General features: G+C 38.2%; 1 protein-coding gene across 1 annotated transcript; it reads left to right on the plus strand.

Annotated features, from left to right (window-relative positions):
• The first annotated feature begins 390 nt into the window (after positions 1-390).
• LOC117325127 (uncharacterized protein C19orf44 homolog) lies at positions 391-19,555 on the plus strand. Its single transcript, XM_033881090.1, has 10 exons — positions 391-542; positions 1,489-1,647; positions 2,317-3,004; positions 3,483-3,628; positions 4,560-4,836; positions 9,295-9,630; positions 9,662-9,965; positions 10,850-11,049; positions 11,377-11,540; positions 17,225-19,555. Exons 2-10 carry the CDS (start codon positions 1,546-1,548, stop codon positions 17,300-17,302), a joined length of 2,295 nt encoding a protein of 764 aa, XP_033736981.1. The 5' UTR covers positions 391-542; positions 1,489-1,545; the 3' UTR covers positions 17,303-19,555.
• The last annotated feature ends 559 nt before the right edge of the window (positions 19,556-20,114 follow it).

Consider the following 20,114-nt stretch of genomic DNA (forward strand, 5'->3'; position numbering starts at 1 on the left):
ACACATATGCCAATAGATTTGCTTACGTTATAGCCCTTGCTATAACGGTATTGTATTTATAACAATAAATACATATGTATGTCGAAATAGACATGTATGCCAAGCTGTTGACACTTGTATTTTAGAATATTAATACATTTTAACGTCAATATGACTTTTAATACGATTTTTTTTTTCTGGCGATGATTGATAAACCAGTTTTGCGTGTTCATTTTCCTCCCATTTGATACCATCAACATTTTCCCGCTGAATTTCTGCTGTGTCACTAAATCGTTTCAGATTATAATCATCTTTGTTTACTCGAGCTTTCCGGAAAAGTCCGAAGATGTCCGATTTTAAGCGTCTATTGGACGCATACTAATTAAAACGTAAACGCGACATTGATTTGTTTACAAATGGCGGTCTTGGAGCGGTGCGGAAATAACAAATGTTCAAGTTATCGATATTCTTTTGTCAGATGAATATTCCCGGAGAAAAGTACCGCATGGAATTAATCTGCACATATGTATATGCGAACAAGACATATATTCATCTAACAACAGGTAAAACCATTGCATTTGATGGAACTGTTTAACTCGACATCAATGTTATGATGTCCAGACATGTTATGTCGGTGTCGGGACGTTTTAAATGTTTACAGAATTGGCTGTCAAATCATGTGATTCGTGTACGTGCAGAGCAACATGCAGTAATATTTAAGGATTTTAAACCAAGCTAAGGCACATTACTAAAGTTGGTGTGCATTTGATATTTTAGTTGGATTGAACTTAAATTCACTGTGAATCAAAGCTCACACCCCACTTCTGACATTTCAAGTTTTACACCTTGTTGATATAGTTGTTGTAGGGGCTATTCTTTTTCTTCTATAAGTGAGAACCGGATGCACACACATGTACTCCTTCCTTTTACAAAGATGCACACAGAGTTACTTTAAATTTAGAAGAAAATATTTTCATAAGAATTTTTATAAATTGATACACCTTTCAAAAGCGAGTCAACTTGATATCATCAATTTTGATCCTTTTATTACTTTAAACTGCTGTATTAATTTACATCAAGTGTAATGTTGGTATACAAGCTGCAAAATGTATACCATTCGGCTAGAGAGAACTTATAAGCTCCATCATTGGAGCATTAGACTATATCTAGTAAGGTTCCGGGTTCAATCCTAGCAGAGGCATTGAAATGAATAATATTATATAAAAACATAATCACTAATACATATTGTAAATGATAGCTGGAAGACTATGAAAGTGTCATTCCATGTATTTTCAATCAATTAACAATAACTAGTGTTCTAATTGATAGCGAAGATGTGATAAAATTCCAAAAGGAACAAAACATGAAGATAAAATCAAAATTGTATAGAGTACTGTTAGTATTACAGTGGGCATTTTCATCTATGTCATGAATATAAAGTGTATGAATGATTTTTTAAAAATGATATGAAGCAAACATGTTTGTACATATAAACCTTTTCTTTCCCAGGTCTCTCCATGCCACTTACCTGTCTCTGACATCCATCATTTTAATGATTAATTAACAATGAAGAGGTCCACAACATCCACCAATGCTTTGCTACAGAAGGTGTCATCACAGCTGAAGGGAGACATAATCAGAAAACCAACAGAAGAAGATGACCTTGAAGTAAGGGCTTAACTCTTTCCATACTTTGTGTTATCTCTTTCCATACTTTCTGTTCTTTCCGGATTCCATACTGGAAGAAGTTATTAGACTTGCCCCTAGAAGTTTATACAATGTGGCAGATCTAGATTACGTGTGCATTTTGTTGTTTTGCTTTTTCATAGATTAAATGTGAGTGTTATCTTCATACATAATAGTCATTATTGAGAAATATCTAATTACTAAATTTGATCTAGATGTCGCATTGAACATTATGAAATGTCCAAGACAGTGAAATGTAGCAAGCCACCATATTGTTCACATTTCTTTAACAACCTATGGAGAAAATATTACCTATTACTTTAACTGAAAAAATGTAACCTGAACAGAAATAAACACAAATTTAGCGACCAAAATGTTTGTTTCAATAGCCTTGCATGAAAACCTTTTATATGTCATTATATTAGATAATTGTATGTGTCAGGTGCTGAAGTCAACAAATCAACATTTAAATAAATTAAAATAATAAAAGAACATTCATTAATATTTTGTCAGCTTACTTTTTATGAGCTTCAAATTATTGTAGCACTTGCTGTCTGATACCAGAAAACTTTTTTTTTTTCAGTAATCAACTAAAAAATTAATATAGATTTGAAATGTCTGTTTATATTGTTTGTTTTCCACATTTCATAGGCCTATATCAAGGGTCTTACACAGAAGACTGCACAACATAAGAAGTCAGTAAATTTTGAAGACGTAGGTGATATATCCATTTCGAGTGAGTTGGATACAAATTCATCTACCCACAGACAAAAAGCAGGCTCCTCTGTAGGGAGCAAATTTCTGAAAAAGAATACAGGACAAAAATCTGTACCAGCTCCTCAGTCCAAATTTTTGAAAAAACCTCAGACATCTGCAGCAAGTCCAGTCCCAACTGTTTCTTCTCAGTCTCGCCCTGGAACTTCCAAGGGGCCACTTCAGCAGCAAGCTAAAGGTCCAGCATATGGACAGCCAAGAGTAGGTACACAAAAGTCTTCCTCTTTAGACAAGGCTGCAGCACTCACTCAGAAGATTGCTGGAAGGCAGACTTTTGCCAACACCAAAAATGTTTTTACTCTTGAGACAGACAGTGAAGACACATTTTCCACCCCACGAGCATCCAACCCTACACCAGGTAAAAATAAAAGCAACAGGGTCTTAAGTCCTAGCCCTCGATCTGTCTCTTCTGACAGTGTCAAGATAGGGAGAGATGGTGGCAAATTCATGAAAAAGAAACAACCTGCTGCAGATGAAAAATCTGTTCCACAAAGGGCAGAGACTAGTGGCAGAAAGAGCCCTGTTCCAAAAGCTAAACAGATAGGGAATAGCCAGAAACAATCAGGTATATATACACTTCTTTTTAAAACTCATCATGTTTGTGTGATATATAAATATAACATACCTTATACTGTGTAACATTTGAAATAGAATTGTTTTTAAAGGCCTGTATACAGATGATACACTAACTTAGATATTTTAATTAATTCAGATTGAATTTAGTTTTGACATAATTCAAAAAGGTATAGGTTACAGTAGATATGCGATTTTTGATAATAGGTTCTTATCTTTCTCTTACTTTCGTATCAAAATTACCTGTCTTGCAATGAATATTCTTCCAGCGTTTTGGTCACGCAATCAATCAAGTCATTGTCAAAATTTTCCTGTTGGAATATACTATACAGTCATAATAATTTAAATGAAATTTGAAAAAAGCTTTGTATTATAGTAAATATATTTTTGTGTATACAAATAATCACATTTTGTGTACACAAAGAATTCCTTTGACAAAACTATTAAATATAACATTGGAAACTTTTTAGTATCTCCATTTCTGAAGAGTTCCCAGAGGTATTCCACAGATGTTGTGTTGTCATCTGAGGAGGAGAGTTTGGCTGAGTTTATAACTGGGCTTGACGCTGACTCATCAGAAGATGGAAGAATCAAGGAATACATGAAAAGGATCAAGGTAAGTACAAAATATAGTTACTCAAGGTAAATACAAAATATAGTTACTCAAGGTAAGTACAAAATATAGTTACTCAAGGTAAGTACAAAATATAGTTACTCAAGGTAAATACAAAATATAGTTACTCAAGGTAAATACAAAATATAGTTACTCAAGGTAAATAGAAAATATAGTTACTTGAGGTAAATACAAAATATAGCTACTCAAGGTAAGTACAAAATATAGTTACTTGAGGTAAATACAAAATATAGTTACTCGAGGTAAATACAAAATATAGTTACTCAAGGTAAGTACAAAATATAGTTACTTGAGGTAAATACAAAATATAGTTACTCGAGATAAATACAAAATATACAGTAGTTACTCGAGGTTAATGCAAAATATAGTTACTTGTACAAAATTTATATATAGTTATTCATTGACAAGTTAAGTACAAAATATACTATTCGTGTATTTAATAAGTACAAAATATACTTACTCAAGGTAAGTACAAAATATAGTTTATTATTCAAAGTAAGTACAAAATATATTTATTCAAAGTAACTACAAAATATAGTAACAGTGAGTTACTTTTACTTTTAACTTTCAAGGATTTCACAAATTCAATTATGTGTCACATTTTTTAATCCACTGTCTTAGTGTCCTATCAGCTTTCTCTAGATTAAAACAAGATCATGGCCCTATTTAGATATGCTGTTATATAGGTCCCAGTTAAGATATCAGCCTTCAATGTAAACAGGTTTAGTATGATCCTGAGATGTATGAGTATTTAGTGTGTATAAATGGAACTGATTGTTTGGGATACATTTACCTTAGTGTATGTATGAATTTAAAAGAATTCTTGAAATAGACTTTTTATTGTTGTTATTTGTGAGATATCATTTATTTTCATCACTCATGGTTAATGGAAATATCATTTTGTTTGCAATAGCCAAATGAAAAGCTGAAAACTCGAGTTCCATCACCCCCTCCCAGGCGGACTCCTTCCCCAGATGCTAAACCACCCACGGCAATCCGAAGAACTCCTTCTCCACAGAACCAACGTAGGTCACCCTCCCCAAAATTCCATCGGCGGTCACCATCTCCAGTGTTTCGAAGATCAAGGTCATCTGATGATTCTGTACTGTCAGATTCCCTACAAAGCGAGGTTATAGAGGAGAGAGATGAGAGTGATGGACAAAGCATTAGTTCCGAGGATGGATTTAAATGTAAGTTTTATACAACCTTTTGTAGTAGCCTGAAATTGCACTAATTGTTTTCAGTACCACAAGTGAGATTATCCTTCTTATTTGAATTTTCTGTAAAACAGAAAATCACAGATGCTAGTGCCATATGCTGCCTATGTTAGGAGTACAAAAGTAAGGTGAAGAATCATCTGGATGATTAATGTGAAATTTAGATTATTGTGAAGTACATTACCTTAAAGGTGACGGTGCAAGTTAAAAAGCTTCCAATTGAGATATAAAAAAATATATTTATAAGTGGCAAATAATGTATAGATCCAAAATAGTTCATACCATTTATCCACCTACATGCATATCGTGGCTACGCATTGTCAATGAAATGCTTGAAGAATGCATTAAAACCACAGCGGCCCATCACTATCACATGACATTTAATGAGATGTCTGTTGATTTACTCACAATATATATGGGATGAGAATAAAAGAAATGACAAAATATGTAAGACCACATAATATATCCTGTTATATGTTACAAGCCCTTGCATATTTGTTTTATTAATTTTATTTGTATCCTATACATATCGTGGCTAGCGGCTGTGGTAACACATGGGTGTTTGGTATGATCTTTATTATACCCCAGCAACGAAGTTAGGGGGGTATACTGGAATCAGGTTGTCTGTCCGTCCGTCCGTCCGTCCGTCCGTCTGTCTGTAGACACATTTTGTCCGGACAACTCCTCCTAAACCGATGGGCCAATTCCAATGAAACTTCACACAAATATCAATGATCATGTGTAGATGTGCATGCCACTTTATTTTTCTCAAAATTATGGTTGCTATGGCAACTGGTCACTATAAACAGGTTTTCTGATAAGAACCATAACTTTAAGTTTGTCTGGACAACTCCTCCTAAACCGAAGGGCAGATTCCAATGAAACTTCACACAAATATCAATGATCATGTGTAGATGTGCATGCCACTTTATTTTTCTCAAAATTATGGTTGCTATGGCAACTGGTCACTATAAACAGGTTTTCTGATAAGAACCATAACTTTAAGTTTGTCTGGACAACTCCTCCTAAACCGAAGGGCCGATTTCAATGAAACTTCACACAAATGTAGAGGACCATGTGCAGATGTGCATGCCACTTTATTTTGTTCAAAATTATGGTTGCTATGGCAACTGGTCACTATAAACAGGTTTTCCGATAAGAACCATAACTTTAAGTTTGTCCGGACAACTCCTCCTAAACTAAATGGCCAATTTCAATGAAACTTCACACAAATATAGAGGACCATGTGTAGATGTGCATGCCACTTTTTTTTTTTTTTTTTTTTAAATTATGGTTGCTATGGCAACTGGTCACTATATTACTGGGTTATCTTAGTAAGCCTCTAATTAACAGTTCCAATTCACCATTGACTTGTGCTGATTGCGGGGGTATTAGTCAGCCATCCTGGCGACAGTTCTAGTTGTGGTTATGCTTACCTGTAACAGGTACAACACATGCAGAGTGACTCCCAGGCTACGTTTTGGTGATTTTGTCATATTTGACACAAATTCATTTTCTTATGCAGGGCTCAAAGTGGATATTTTTACTAGGTCATAAAATCTAGGCGCCAATTGGAAAAGTTTGTTGCCTGGCCTAGTTGTGTTAAATTTGAAATAAAGAAATCTTTTCTTTACATCAGTATAACATCTCTGTAACTTATTCCATTGTGAATGTCATTTTAGCATTGACTACAACCTAAGCTTTGAAAAATTAACCAAATCACAAATTTACACAATTTTTCAAGTGGCCATACAGGCGGCTTATAGGTCAATAACTGGTCGCCAATGGTGTATTCAAGGCGCCATAGCAACTAAAATAGGCACCACTTTAAGCCCTGTTAGTGATGTACCTTGTAACTTGAAATAATATTGTTTTTACACATTCCTGCTTATTAGGACGTCAATACTGAAACACACAAGGTTGGAGCTTCTTTGTTTTAATTATCAAATATTTTTCTTTTGCTGTGGGTCATTGTATATTCGAATATAATCTTGATTGTATATATTTTTTAATCAATCACAACCAATTTCAGCTAATTACATGTTCAATTCTACTGTCCATATCTGCTATCGATCAAGAATTGACATAGTATGTGATGTGTTGCTTTGCTGATACAGTTATATTGAAGGAGAAACTAAAATAAAATAAGAGAACTAAAACTCCACCAAAAGATCCCCACCATGTGGTATACATAAGACAAGGACGTGGTATTCAGTAGAGATCCCCACCATGTGGTATACATAAGACTGGGACGTGGTATTCAGTAGAGATCCCCACCATGTGGTATACATAAGACTAGGACGTGGTATTCAGTAGAGATCCCCACCATGTGGTATACATAAGACTGGGACGTGGTATTCAGTAGAGATCCCCACCATGTGGTATACATAAGACTGGGACGTGGTATTCAGTAGAGATCCCCACCATGTGGTATACATAAGACTAGGACGTGGTATTCAGTAGAGATCCCCACCATGTGGTATACATAAGACTGGGACGTGGTATTCAGTAGAGATCCCCACCATGTGGTATACATAAGACTGGGACGTGGTATTCAGTAGAGATCCCCACCATGTGGTATACATAAGACTGGGACGTGGTATTCAGTAGAGATCCCCACCATGTGGTATACATAAGACTGGGACGTGGTATTCAGTAGAGATCCCCACCATGTGGTATACATAAGACTGGGACGTGGTATTCAGTAGAGATCCCCACCATGTGGTATACATAAGACTGGGACGTGGTATTCAGTAGAGATCCCCACCATGTGGTATACATAAGACTGGGACGTGGTATTCAGTAGAGATCCCCACCATGTGGTATATATAAGACTGGGACGTGGTATTCAGTAGAGATCCCCACCATGTGGTATACATAAGACTGGGACGTGGTATTCAGTAGAGATCCCCACCATGTGGTATACATAAGACTGGGACGTGGTATTCAGTAGAGATCCCCACCATGTGGTATACATAAGACTGGGACGTGGTATTCAGTAGAGATCCCCACCATGTGGTATACATAAGACTGGGACGTGGTATTCAGTAGAGATCCCCACCATGTGGTATACATAAGACTGGGACGTGGTATTCAGTAGAGATCCCCACCATGTGGTATACATAAGACTGGGACGTGGTATTCAGTAGAGATCCCCACCATGTGGTATACATAAGACTGGGACGTGGTATTCAGTAGAGATCCCCACCATGTGGTATACATAAGACTGGGACGTGGTATTCAGTAGAGATCCCCACCATGTGGTATACATAAGACTAGGACGTGGTATTCAGTAGAGATCCCCACCATGTGGTATACATAAGACTGGGACGTGGTATTCAGTAGAGATCCCCACCATGTGGTATACATAAGACTGGGACGTGGTATTCAGTAGAGATCCCCACCATGTGGTATACATAAGACTGGGACGTGGTATTCAGTAGAGATCCCCACCATGTGGTATACATAAGACTGGGACGTGGTATTCAGTAGAGATCCCCACCATGTGGTATACATAAGACTGGGACGTGGTATTCAGTAGAGATCCCCACCATGTGGTATACATAAGACTGGGACGTGGTATTCAGTAGAGATCCCCACCATGTGGTATACATAAGACTGGGACGTGGTATTCAGTAGAGATCCCCACCATGTGGTATACATAAGACTGGGACGTGGTATTCAGTAGAGATCCCCACCATGTGGTATACATAAGACTGGGACGTGGTATTCAGTAGAGATCCCCACCATGTGGTATACATAAGACTGGGACGTGGTATTCAGTAGAGATCCCCACCATGTGGTATACATAAGACTGGGACGTGGTATTCAGTAGAGATCCCCACCATGTGGTATACATAAGACTGGGACGTGGTATTCAGTAGAGATCCCCACCATGTGGTATACATAAGACTAGGACGTGGTATTCAGTAGAGATCCCCACCATGTGGTATACATAAGACTGGGACGTGGTATTCAGTAGAGATCCCCACCATGTGGTATACATAAGACTGGGACGTGGTATTCAGTAGAGATCCCCACCATGTGGTATACATAAGACTGGGACGTGGTATTCAGTAGAGATCCCCACCATGTGGTATACATAAGACTGGGACGTGGTATTCAGTAGAGATCCCCACCATGTGGTATATATAAGACTGGGACGTGGTATTCAGTAGAGATCCCCACCATGTGGTATATATAAGACTAGGACGTGGACGTGATTTAGGATAAAAACATTCAGCAGCCATTTGATAACACTATCAAAACACCTGTAGCTATATCATCCAATGAAATTTGTGTTATTTTTTCCCAAATAATTTGTCTGTTAATCTATTTAGCATTAGGAAGAAATTATAAAACATAATTATTGACAGTTACATTTAATGTTTTGATTACATTTTATCCACTTATATATTCTTTTGTTTCTAGTCAATCTTATGGATGCCAATTCATTTGAGCCAGTAGTTTTTGAAACAAAATCACGAAAGACAAGCAAATCCCCTGTCCGGAGAAAGATGACCAAATCTCCAGTGGAACGAAAGTCAAGGGAGACAACTAAGACTGCAGGTAAAAAACAGAAACACCCAACAAAGAAACCCCTAAAAGAAAAGAAAAGTGATGTATTTAGTTCATTTGGACTGCACACAGTAGAAGAGTTATTGGGGGTTGGTGATGTGTCTGAGGGTCGTGATATCAGTGAGGCATCAGAAATTAGAACAGAATCTTCTCAGTCAGAGATTCGTACAGAGAAAGATGAACCTTTCAGTGTTTGGTCAAAGAACTAAACGAGAGCCAGAATCAGTGACAGAAATCGTCTCGGAGATACACACGAGAGAATACAGTACTCAACGCAAAGACTCTTATTCTGAGGACTTCGAACCAAGTATTTCTGAAAGGATTGGTATGAGTTCTAAATCGTACCGAATAAAATCAGCATCTGAGATACGGACACGACACAGTAGTGAAGGTACTGCTGATGACTATACAGAAGAATTTGGTAGTGACACAGAGTCTATAGCCACAATATCGAGGACCTCAGCGGGGCCACCATCGGAGATGACCATCAGTGACAGCTACACCGACCAATCAGGATCCTATAGGTATATTATCTTTATCTTGCGATTTAAATAGTGAACATTTGTATGAAAATGGTCTGTCACGCATAATTTAGATTGGTCTTTAACTTATTATATAAGAATTTATAATTACAAATTTGAAATTAATTGCGTATGCTTAATAGATAATTAAAGTACCCAAATACTAGAAAAATACTAAAATACTAAGAAAAAAATCTTGTCATTGCATACTTCAGAATTATCTAAATACTTCGTTAATATAATATTGATCATAAAACTTACAAATGTCTTTTTTTTGTGCTATAAAGTGAAAACAGATTTGTATAGAAGGTATAAATATCAATATGTCCTTTACTTTGATGATGGTACTATAGCTAAGCTTAAGATTGCAATTTTTATAGACTAAGTACAGGCCTGTATTAAATGATTATAAATCGATGTGGTGCTCCATATAGTCATAGCAGTGATTGTATTACCAAGAGGAATTGTTAGGATAGATTTGGTAGAAACATTCACGATTTAGTATAGATATCATAGGAACATCCACAATTAAGTATAGATTCCATGGAAGCATCCAGGATTTAGATCTGATAGGTCACAGTGTGTGTATTGTGACATGAGATCTGATAGGTCACAGTGTGTGTATTGTGACATGAGATCTGATAGGTCACAGTGTGTGTATTGTGACATGAGATCTGATAGGTCACAGTGTGTGTATTGTGACATGAGATCTGATAGGTCACAGTGTGTGTATTGTGACATGAGATCTGATAGGTCACAGTGTGTGTATTGTGACATGAGATCTGATAGGTCACAGTGTGTGTATTGTGACATGAGATCTGATAGGTCACAGTGTGTGTATTGTGACATGTTGAGGTCTAGAATTAATATGTTACTGTATCCTCTAGTTATGCCCCTGAGGTCAGGAAATCGAGGACAGGACATGTAAAGATGAAGAATGTGGAGGTACAGACAGCTGAACCAGGTCTCAAGTTCTCCTGGGATTCTCGTTACTCGGGTATGGCCGTGCCGGGACCAGAACTGGGGATGGGATTTGTTGATCCCACACCGATAGCTACACATGTAGTTAGCCCGGAAACACTCGAAAGTAAGTAGCCTGCATCAAACATATTATTGTCTTTTATGTAATTTACTTTTGCTATTACAAATCAAAACACAAAGCATTGTAGCTATAGGCTGCCTATGTAGGAATGGATTTTGTGAATATCTATTTAATTGAAGCTACCCTGGTACATGTGAAGTTTACATCAAAGGTATCAGTGCCTTTAAACCAAAATTCTTGATTAAAATGTTTTTGTTCAAGATAAGAATTATTTTTCTATGATTAATCACTTCACTCAGGAACAGAAAGTCTACATGTACAAAATGATAAAAAAAAGTGTTTTGTTTAAATGATTGTTATGGTTGTTTCCAGCCATGACCGCTTACAGTCCGAGTATGATAGCTCTGCATGACATGTTACGCCAGCAGCTGGAGCTGACAAGGGATTTCCTCAAGTCACAGAGATATATGTACCAGTGTATGATGTCTAGTGTAGATCAACGACATAACTACACCACACTAGAGGATACCAGACAGGTAAGGTTTACATACACCACACTGGAGATACCAGACAGGTAAGTTTACCTACACCACACTGGAGGATACCAGACAGGTAAGGTTTACCTACACCACACTAGAGGATACCAGACAGGTAAGGTTTACATACACCACACTGGAGGATACCAGACAGGTAAGGTTTACCTACACCACACTAGAGGATACCAGACAGGTAAGGTTTACCTACACCACACTGGAGGATACCAGACAGGTAAGGTTTACCTACACCACACTGGAGGATACCAGACAGGTAAGGTTTATCTACACCACACTGGAGGATACCAGACAGGTAAGGTTTATCTACACCACACTAGAGGATACCAGACAGGTAAGGTTTACCTACACCACACTGGAGGATACCAGACAGGTAAGGTTTACCTACACCACACTAGAGATACCAGACAGGTAAGCTTTACCTACACCACACTGGAGGATACCAGACAGGTAAGGTTTACCTACACCACACTAGAGGATACCAGACAGGTAAGGTTTACCTACACCACACTAGAGGATACCAGACAGGTAAGGTTTACCTACACCACACTAGAGGATACCAGACAGGTAAGGTTTACCTACACCACACTGGAGGATACCAGACAGGTAAGGTTTACCTACACCACACTAGAGGATACCAGACAGGTAAGGTTTACCTACACCACACTGGAGGATACCAGACAGGTAAGGTTTACCTACACCACACTGGAGGATACCAGACAGGTAAGGTTTACCTACACCACACTGGAGGATACCAGACATGTAAGGTACCTATACTACTCAGGAGATACCAGACAGGTAAGGTTTACATACACCACACTAGAGATACCAGACAGGTAAGGTTTACATACACCACACTAGAGGATACCAGACAGGTAAGGTTTACATACACCACACTGGAGATACCAGACAGGTAAGTTTACCTACACCACACTGGAGGATACCAGACAGGTAAGGTTTACCTACACCACACTAGAGGATACCAGACAGGTAAGGTTTACATACACCACACTGGAGGATACCAGACAGGTAAGGTTTACCTACACCACACTAGAGGATACCAGACAGGTAAGGTTAACCTACACCACACTGGAGGATACCAGACAGGTAAGGTTTACCTACACCACACTGGAGGATACCAGACAGGTAAGGTTTATCTACACCACACTGGAGGATACCAGACAGGTAAGGTTTATCTACACCACACTAGAGGATACCAGACAGGTAAGGTTTACCTACACCACACTGGAGGATACCAGACAGGTAAGGTTTACCTACACCACACTGGAGATACCAGACAGGTAAGCTTTACCTACACCACACTGGAGGATACCAGACAGGTAAGGTTTACCTACACCACACTAGAGGATACCAGACAGGTAAGGTTTACCTACACCACACTAGAGGATACCAGACAGGTAAGGTTTACCTACACCACACTAGAGGATACCAGACAGGTAAGGTTTACCTACACCACACTGGAGGATACCAGACAGGTAAGGTTTACCTACACCACACTAGAGGATACCAGACAGGTAAGGTTTACCTACACCACACTGGAGGATACCAGACAGGTAAGGTTTACCTACACCACACTGGAGGATACCAGACATGTAAGGTACCTATACTACTCAGGAGATACCAGACAGGTAAGGTTTACATACACCACACTAGAGATACCAGACAGGTAAGGTTTACATACACCACACTGGAGGATACCAGACAGGTAAGGTTTACCTACACCACACTAGAGGATACCAGACAGGTAAGGTTGACCTACACCACACTGGAGATACCAGACAGGTAAGGTTTACCTACACCACACTGGAGGATACCAGACAGGTAAGGTTTACCTACACCACACTAGAGATACCAGACAGGTAAGGTTTACATACACCACACTGGAGGATACCAGACAGGTAAGGTTTACCTACACCACACTAGAGGATACCAGACAGGTAAGATTTACCTACACCACACTGGAGATACCAGACAGGTAAGGTTTACCTACACCACACTGGAGGATACCAGACAGGTAAGGTTTACCTACACCACACTGGAGGATACCAGACAGGTAAGGTTTACCTACACCACACTGGAGGATACCAGACAGGTAAGATTTACCTACACCACACTGGAGATACCAGACAGGTAAGCGTTACCTACACCACACTGGAGGATACCAGACAGGTAAGGTTTACCTACACCACACTAGAGGATACCAGACAGGTAAGGTTTACATACACCACACTGGAGGATACCAGACAGGTAAGGTTTACCTACACCACACTGGAGGATACCAGACAGGTAAGGTTTACATACACCACACTGGAGGATACCAGACAGGTAAGGTTTACATACACCACACTAGAGGATACCAGACAGGTAAGCTTTACCTACACCACACTGGAGGATACCAGACAGGTAAGATTTACCTACACCACACTGGAGATACCAGACAGGTAAGGTTTACCTACACCACACTGGAGGATACCAGACAGGTAAGGTTTACCTACACCATACTGGAGGATACCTGACAGGTAAGGTTTACCTACACAACACTGGAGGATACCAGACAGGTAAGGTTGACCTACACCACACTAGAGGATACCAGACAGGTAAGGTTGACCTACACCACACTGGAGGATACCAGACAGGTAAGGTTGACCTACACCACAGTGGAGGATACCAGACAGGTAAGGTTTACCTACACCACACTGGAGGATACCAGACAGGTAAGGTTGACCTACACCACACTGGAGGATACCAGACAGGTAAGGTTTACCTACACCACACTGGAGGATACCAGACAGGTAAGGTTTACCTACACCACACTAGAGGATACCAGACAGGTAAGGTTTACATACACCACACTAGAGGATACCAGACAGGTAAGGTTTATCTACACCACACTGGAGGATACCAGACAGGTAAGGTTTACCTACACCACACTGGAGGATACCAGACAGGTAAGGTTTACCTACACTACACTAGAGGATACCAGACAGGTAAGGTTTACCTACATCACACTGGAGGATACCAGACAGGTAAGGTTTACCTACACTACACTGGAGATACCAGACAGGTAAGGTTTACCTACACCACACTGGAGGATACTAGTGATATTAGTGGACATGAGAAAGATGGTTAATATTTGGTTTACTTGGTACTGTGGTATGTGATGAGGTAGATAGATTGGTTTACTTGGTAATGTTGTATGTGATGAGGTAGATAGATTGGTTTACTTGGTAATGTGGTATGTGATGAGGTAGATAGATTGGTTTACTTGGTAATGTGGTATGTGATGAGGTAGATAGATATGTTTACTTGGTAATGTGGTATGTGATGAGGTAGATAGATTGGTTTACTTGGTAGTGTGGTATGTGATGAGGTAGATAGATTGGTTTACTTGGTAATGTGGTATGTGATGAGGTAGATAGATTGGTTTACTTGGTAATGTGGTATGTGATGAGGTAGATAGATTGGTTTACTTGGTAATGTGGTATGTGATGAGGTAGATAGATTGGTTTACTTGGTACTGTGGTATGTGATGAGGTAGATAGATTGGTTTACTTGGTAATGTGGTATGTGATGAGGTAGATAGATTGGTTTACTTGGTAATGTGGTATGTGATGAGGTAGATAGATTGGTTTACTTGGTACTGTGGTATGTGATGAGGTAGAGAGATTGGTTTACTTGGTAATGTGGTATGTGATGAGGTAGATAGATTGGTTTACTTGGTAATGTGGTATGTGATGAGGTAGAGAGATTGGTTTACTTGGTAATGTGGTATGTGATGAGGTAGATAGATTGGTTTACTTGGTACTGTGATATGTGATGAGGTACATAGATTGGTTTCCTTGGTATTGTGCTGTTAGAGTGTTAACAGGTAGAGATTTATTAGCTGTAATGATGTGTAATGTATACTGTCATGTTTTTGTAAACTCCTAATGTCTCATAATCACAAAATGATGAGCTCCATGCAATACCGTGTATAATAAATTCAATGTGAACTATTATCACAAGTACAGCATGTGTAGTTAGTATGGTGTATTGATTTCATGGATATTAAAGTCATCATCATATAATAAAAGAGGATTATTTACAGTTTCATTGTTATTACATGTAATTCTGATATGACGCTGATAATGTAATTCAATGAGGCATTAACACAATATTAAATGTTGATGATATATAAGATAGGCCCCATACTATAGCAATGCACAATAAAATCCTGTACTATTACCTGGTTCTCCTAATATCATGCTGTAAATAAAGGATATTAGATGTCAATTTTACTTCAACCTGACATGATATCAAATTATCTAGTGAAACATAAGTTGTTAAATGAATTCTATTGTATTACAAAAGTGCAAGACTTTATTGATCATATAACTCATATTTCTAAATAATAAGAGAATATTTAAAAAAAAATGAGAGACTGAGACAATGAGAGAAAACTGATGAGACCAGACTCAATCATTTTCATTAGCTAATTAAAACCACCATATATGGCATCATGCAACATCATTTATTTACCTCACAATAGTACATTGTATTATGACCTATTTGTCTTGTGTCTACAAGAACCTGTCTATAAGCAGGACATGTCTTTAAATGTTAGTACACATCTATAAGGATTAGTACATGTCTATAACTAATACATATCTATAACTAGTATGGACATGTCTATAATTAGTACACATCCATATAGTCTAGTACATGTCTATAACTAGTACATATCCATATAGTCTAGTACATGTCTATAACTAGTACATATCTATAACTAGTACATGTCTATAACTAGTACATGTCTATAACTAGTACATGTCTATAACTAGTGCATATCCATATAGTCTAGTACATGTCTATAACTAGTACATATCTATAACTAGTACATGTCTATAACTAGTACATATCTATAACTAGTACATGTCTATAACTAGTACATGTCTATAACTAGTACTTGTCTATAACTAGTACATGTCTATAACTAGTACATGTCTATAACTAGTACATGTCTATAACTAGTACATAGTCTATAACTAGTACATGTCCATATAGTCTAGTACATGTCTATAACTAGTACATGTCCATATAGTCTAGTACATGTCTATAACTAGTACTTGTCTATAACTAGTACATGTCTATAACTAGTACATGTCTATAACTAGTACATGTCCATATAGTCTAGTACATGTCTATAACTAGTACATGTCTATAACTAGTACTTGTCTATAACTAGTACATGTCTATAACTAGTACATGTCTATAACTAGAACATGTCTATAACTAGTACATGTCTATAACTAGTACATGTCCATATAGTCTAGTACATGTCTATAACTAGTACATGTCTATAACTAGTACATGTCTATAACTAGTACTTGTCTATAACTAGTGCATGTCTATAACTAGTACATGTCTATAACTAGAACATGTCTGTAACCGTTAAGTGACTACTAAATGTTACGGTTAATTGTTTAAACCTGGTAGTTTAAGTTGTATTTTTGGGGGCATTTGAATCCTTTATTACCTTGCTGCATTGTATTTACCAGCTGTTTTATGATGAGAAATGTTTCTTTGGATATTAAATTTTTATTCTCAGAGAGAGAAACCCAATGTTATGATTTTACCAATTTAGTAATAATTCTATGATTTTGTTGTAGTATATACGCAAGCACAGAAAAAAGAGACTTTCCTTCAAAGAAGCTCTAAGGATGGTTGATGCAGAGATGGAGAGATAGCCATGATCTTCTGGAAAACATTGTTAGAGAGCTAGAGGTCACCATTTTACCCAGGAAAACTAAGCCGACACAGGACTTCCAGACCAGAAAAAAAAGCATTATCACTCCTCACATGATGTTTTATATGAACAAAGTAACAACATTAAACATATTTGATTCTTTGCACATTTTACTGAAGATTATCTCAGGTTTCCAAATCTTACATGTTAGAATTATTCTGAGCCAGTAAGAAATAGGTGCTGGAATCACATCACTGTCGCAACATAACATTCTCTCTCGAGTGTAACTTCTCTCTTGATCGATGGGGGGTAGTAATATAGAGAGAAAACTCTTGTGAGCCATCATTTAAAAAAGGACCTTGTGTCTGACTACAGTGTTGGTCTGATGTCAGGGTGTATGAATACAGTGTCGGTCTGATGTCAGGGTGTCTGACTACAGTGTCTGTCTGATGTCAGGGTGTCTGACTACAGTGTCGGTCTGATGTCAGGGTGTATGACTACAGTGTCGGTCTGATGTCAGGGTGTGTGAATACAGTGTCTGTCTGATGTCTGGGTGTCTGACTACAGTGTCAGTCTGATGTCAGGGTGTGTGAATACAGTGTCTGTCTGATGTCAGGGTGTCTGACTACAGTGTCTGTCTGATGTCAGGGTGTCTGACTACAGTGTCAGTCTGATGTCAGGGTGTATGAATACAGTGTCGGTCTGATGTCAGGGTGTATGACTACAGTGTCGGTCTGATGACAGGGTGTCTGACTACAGTGTCTGTCTGATGTCACATATCTGTCAGTATAAGAAGGTGTCTGACTACAGTGTCGGTCTAATGTCACATCTCTGTCAGTATATTGGAAAGTGTCAGACTACAGTGTCTGTCTGATGTCAGGGTGTATGACTACAGTGTCGGTCTGATGTCAGGGTGTCTGACTACAGTGTCTGTCTGATGTCACATCTCTGTCAGTATAAGAAGGTGTCTGACTACAGTATCTGTCTGTCACATCTCTGTCAGTATAAGAAGGTGTCTGATTACAGTGTCTGTCTGAGGTCACATCTCTGTCAGCATAAGAAGTTGTGTGACTGCAATGTCGGTCTGATGTCAGGGTGTCTGACTACAGTGTCTGTCTGATGTCAGGGTGTCTGACTACAGTGTCTGTCTGAGGTCACATCTCTGTCAGTATAAGAAGTTGTCTGACTACAGTGTCTGTCTGATGTCAGGGTGTCTGACTACAGTGTCTGTCTGATGTCAGGATGTCTGACTACAGTATCTGTCTGATGTCAGGGTGTCTGACTACAGTGTCTGTCTGATGTCAGGGTGTCTGACTACAGTGTCTGTCTGATGTCAGGATGTCTGACTACAGTGTCAGTCTGATGTCACATCTCTCTCAGTATAAGAAGGTGTCTGACTACAGTATCTGTCTGATGTCACTTCTCTGTCAGTATTAGGTGTCTGACCAGACAGGGACACATAATTTTAAGAATGACCATGTGTCTCTGATGACATTAATATCAATTCTTCAGTTCGTCTGTGATTTGATGTTTACCTAGTAAGATAAGCTGACCTTGGGTAACTACAGTGTATGTGGGATAACAACCTCTATCAAAGCCTACAATAACTCGACTTGAGAAAGCTCATTTTCCATTAATTTTGCATGCTGTAAATTCTCATTTACATCATTTAACGTCATTTTATTTAGATCGGCCACATATAGTGAACACATTCTTTGATACAGGTCACTAATATCGGTTATCTTGTATAAAAGAATACAAATTGAAATGGTACACACATTTTATGTACAGGATTGTATAAAAATGTGTTTTGGTGGTTTGATTACACGCAAAGCCTAAAAAATGATACATGTGTTACTACTCACGTGCCACCAAGGTATAGGGTAGGTAGGTCGGGTGGTAGTTAGACAGATGTCTCAAACCCTGTTACTATAGTATCAGCCAGCGGATTTCCCGGCTTAGACAGATTTAATTATCTCTGGAATTGCAGACCTGTACTCTCAGTTCGCTTGTTGCCAATGGATGTTGTTCAATTAAGTCTGTTCCTGATTTAAGATGATTATCAAGTGATTGAGAAAGTCCAAAATCTGTAGTAAACAGTCCTTTCATTATCATTGGGATTATGAGGATGCCCGGCACTGTACGAGTATCTGTGATAACAATATACATGTAGATGTTCATGTAGTATGACTATATTCTGTGATATTTTAATGTAGTTTGAGTTCATATGTAAATAAATTTATATTCTATAAAAGTTATTTATTTGTTATATTTTGTGATGTGTTGCGGCGTTGGTAATCCCCCACCGTCCATGGTCCGTCCGTCCGTCAGACCGTCCCTTCCGCAAACAATTATTGTTATCGCTACGTATTTCTTAGAGAGTACTGAAAGGATCTTTCTCAAATTTCGTATGATTCAGTTGGTCCTTAGTTATGTATATTGCATTTTGGGACCGATCGGAAACAACATGGCCGACAGGCGCCGATCTTTGGTTTTAATTATTGAAGTTTGTTATCGCTTTTTCTCAGAAAGTAGTGAAAGGATCTCTCTCAAATTCCATATATTAGTTTTCCTTGGTCTCTAGTTATGTATGTTGCATACGACAGGCGGCCATCTTAAATTTTGACAATTGAAGTTTGTTACTGCTTGTTCTCAAATTTTAGTACTAAAATGATTGTTATGGTTTTTTTCTCGAATTTGAATGTAGAGGTTGCCCTTGGTCCCTAGTTGTGCATGTAAATCTAAATGGATAACGAAAGACTACGGCCATCTTGGATTGTTCATCGGGTTGCTCCTGCTGTATGTTGTTATAT

Source organism: Pecten maximus, chromosome 4 (assembly GCF_902652985.1).
Source record: "Pecten maximus chromosome 4, xPecMax1.1, whole genome shotgun sequence".
In the NCBI taxonomy this organism is placed as follows: Eukaryota; Metazoa; Mollusca; class Bivalvia; order Pectinida; family Pectinidae; genus Pecten; species Pecten maximus.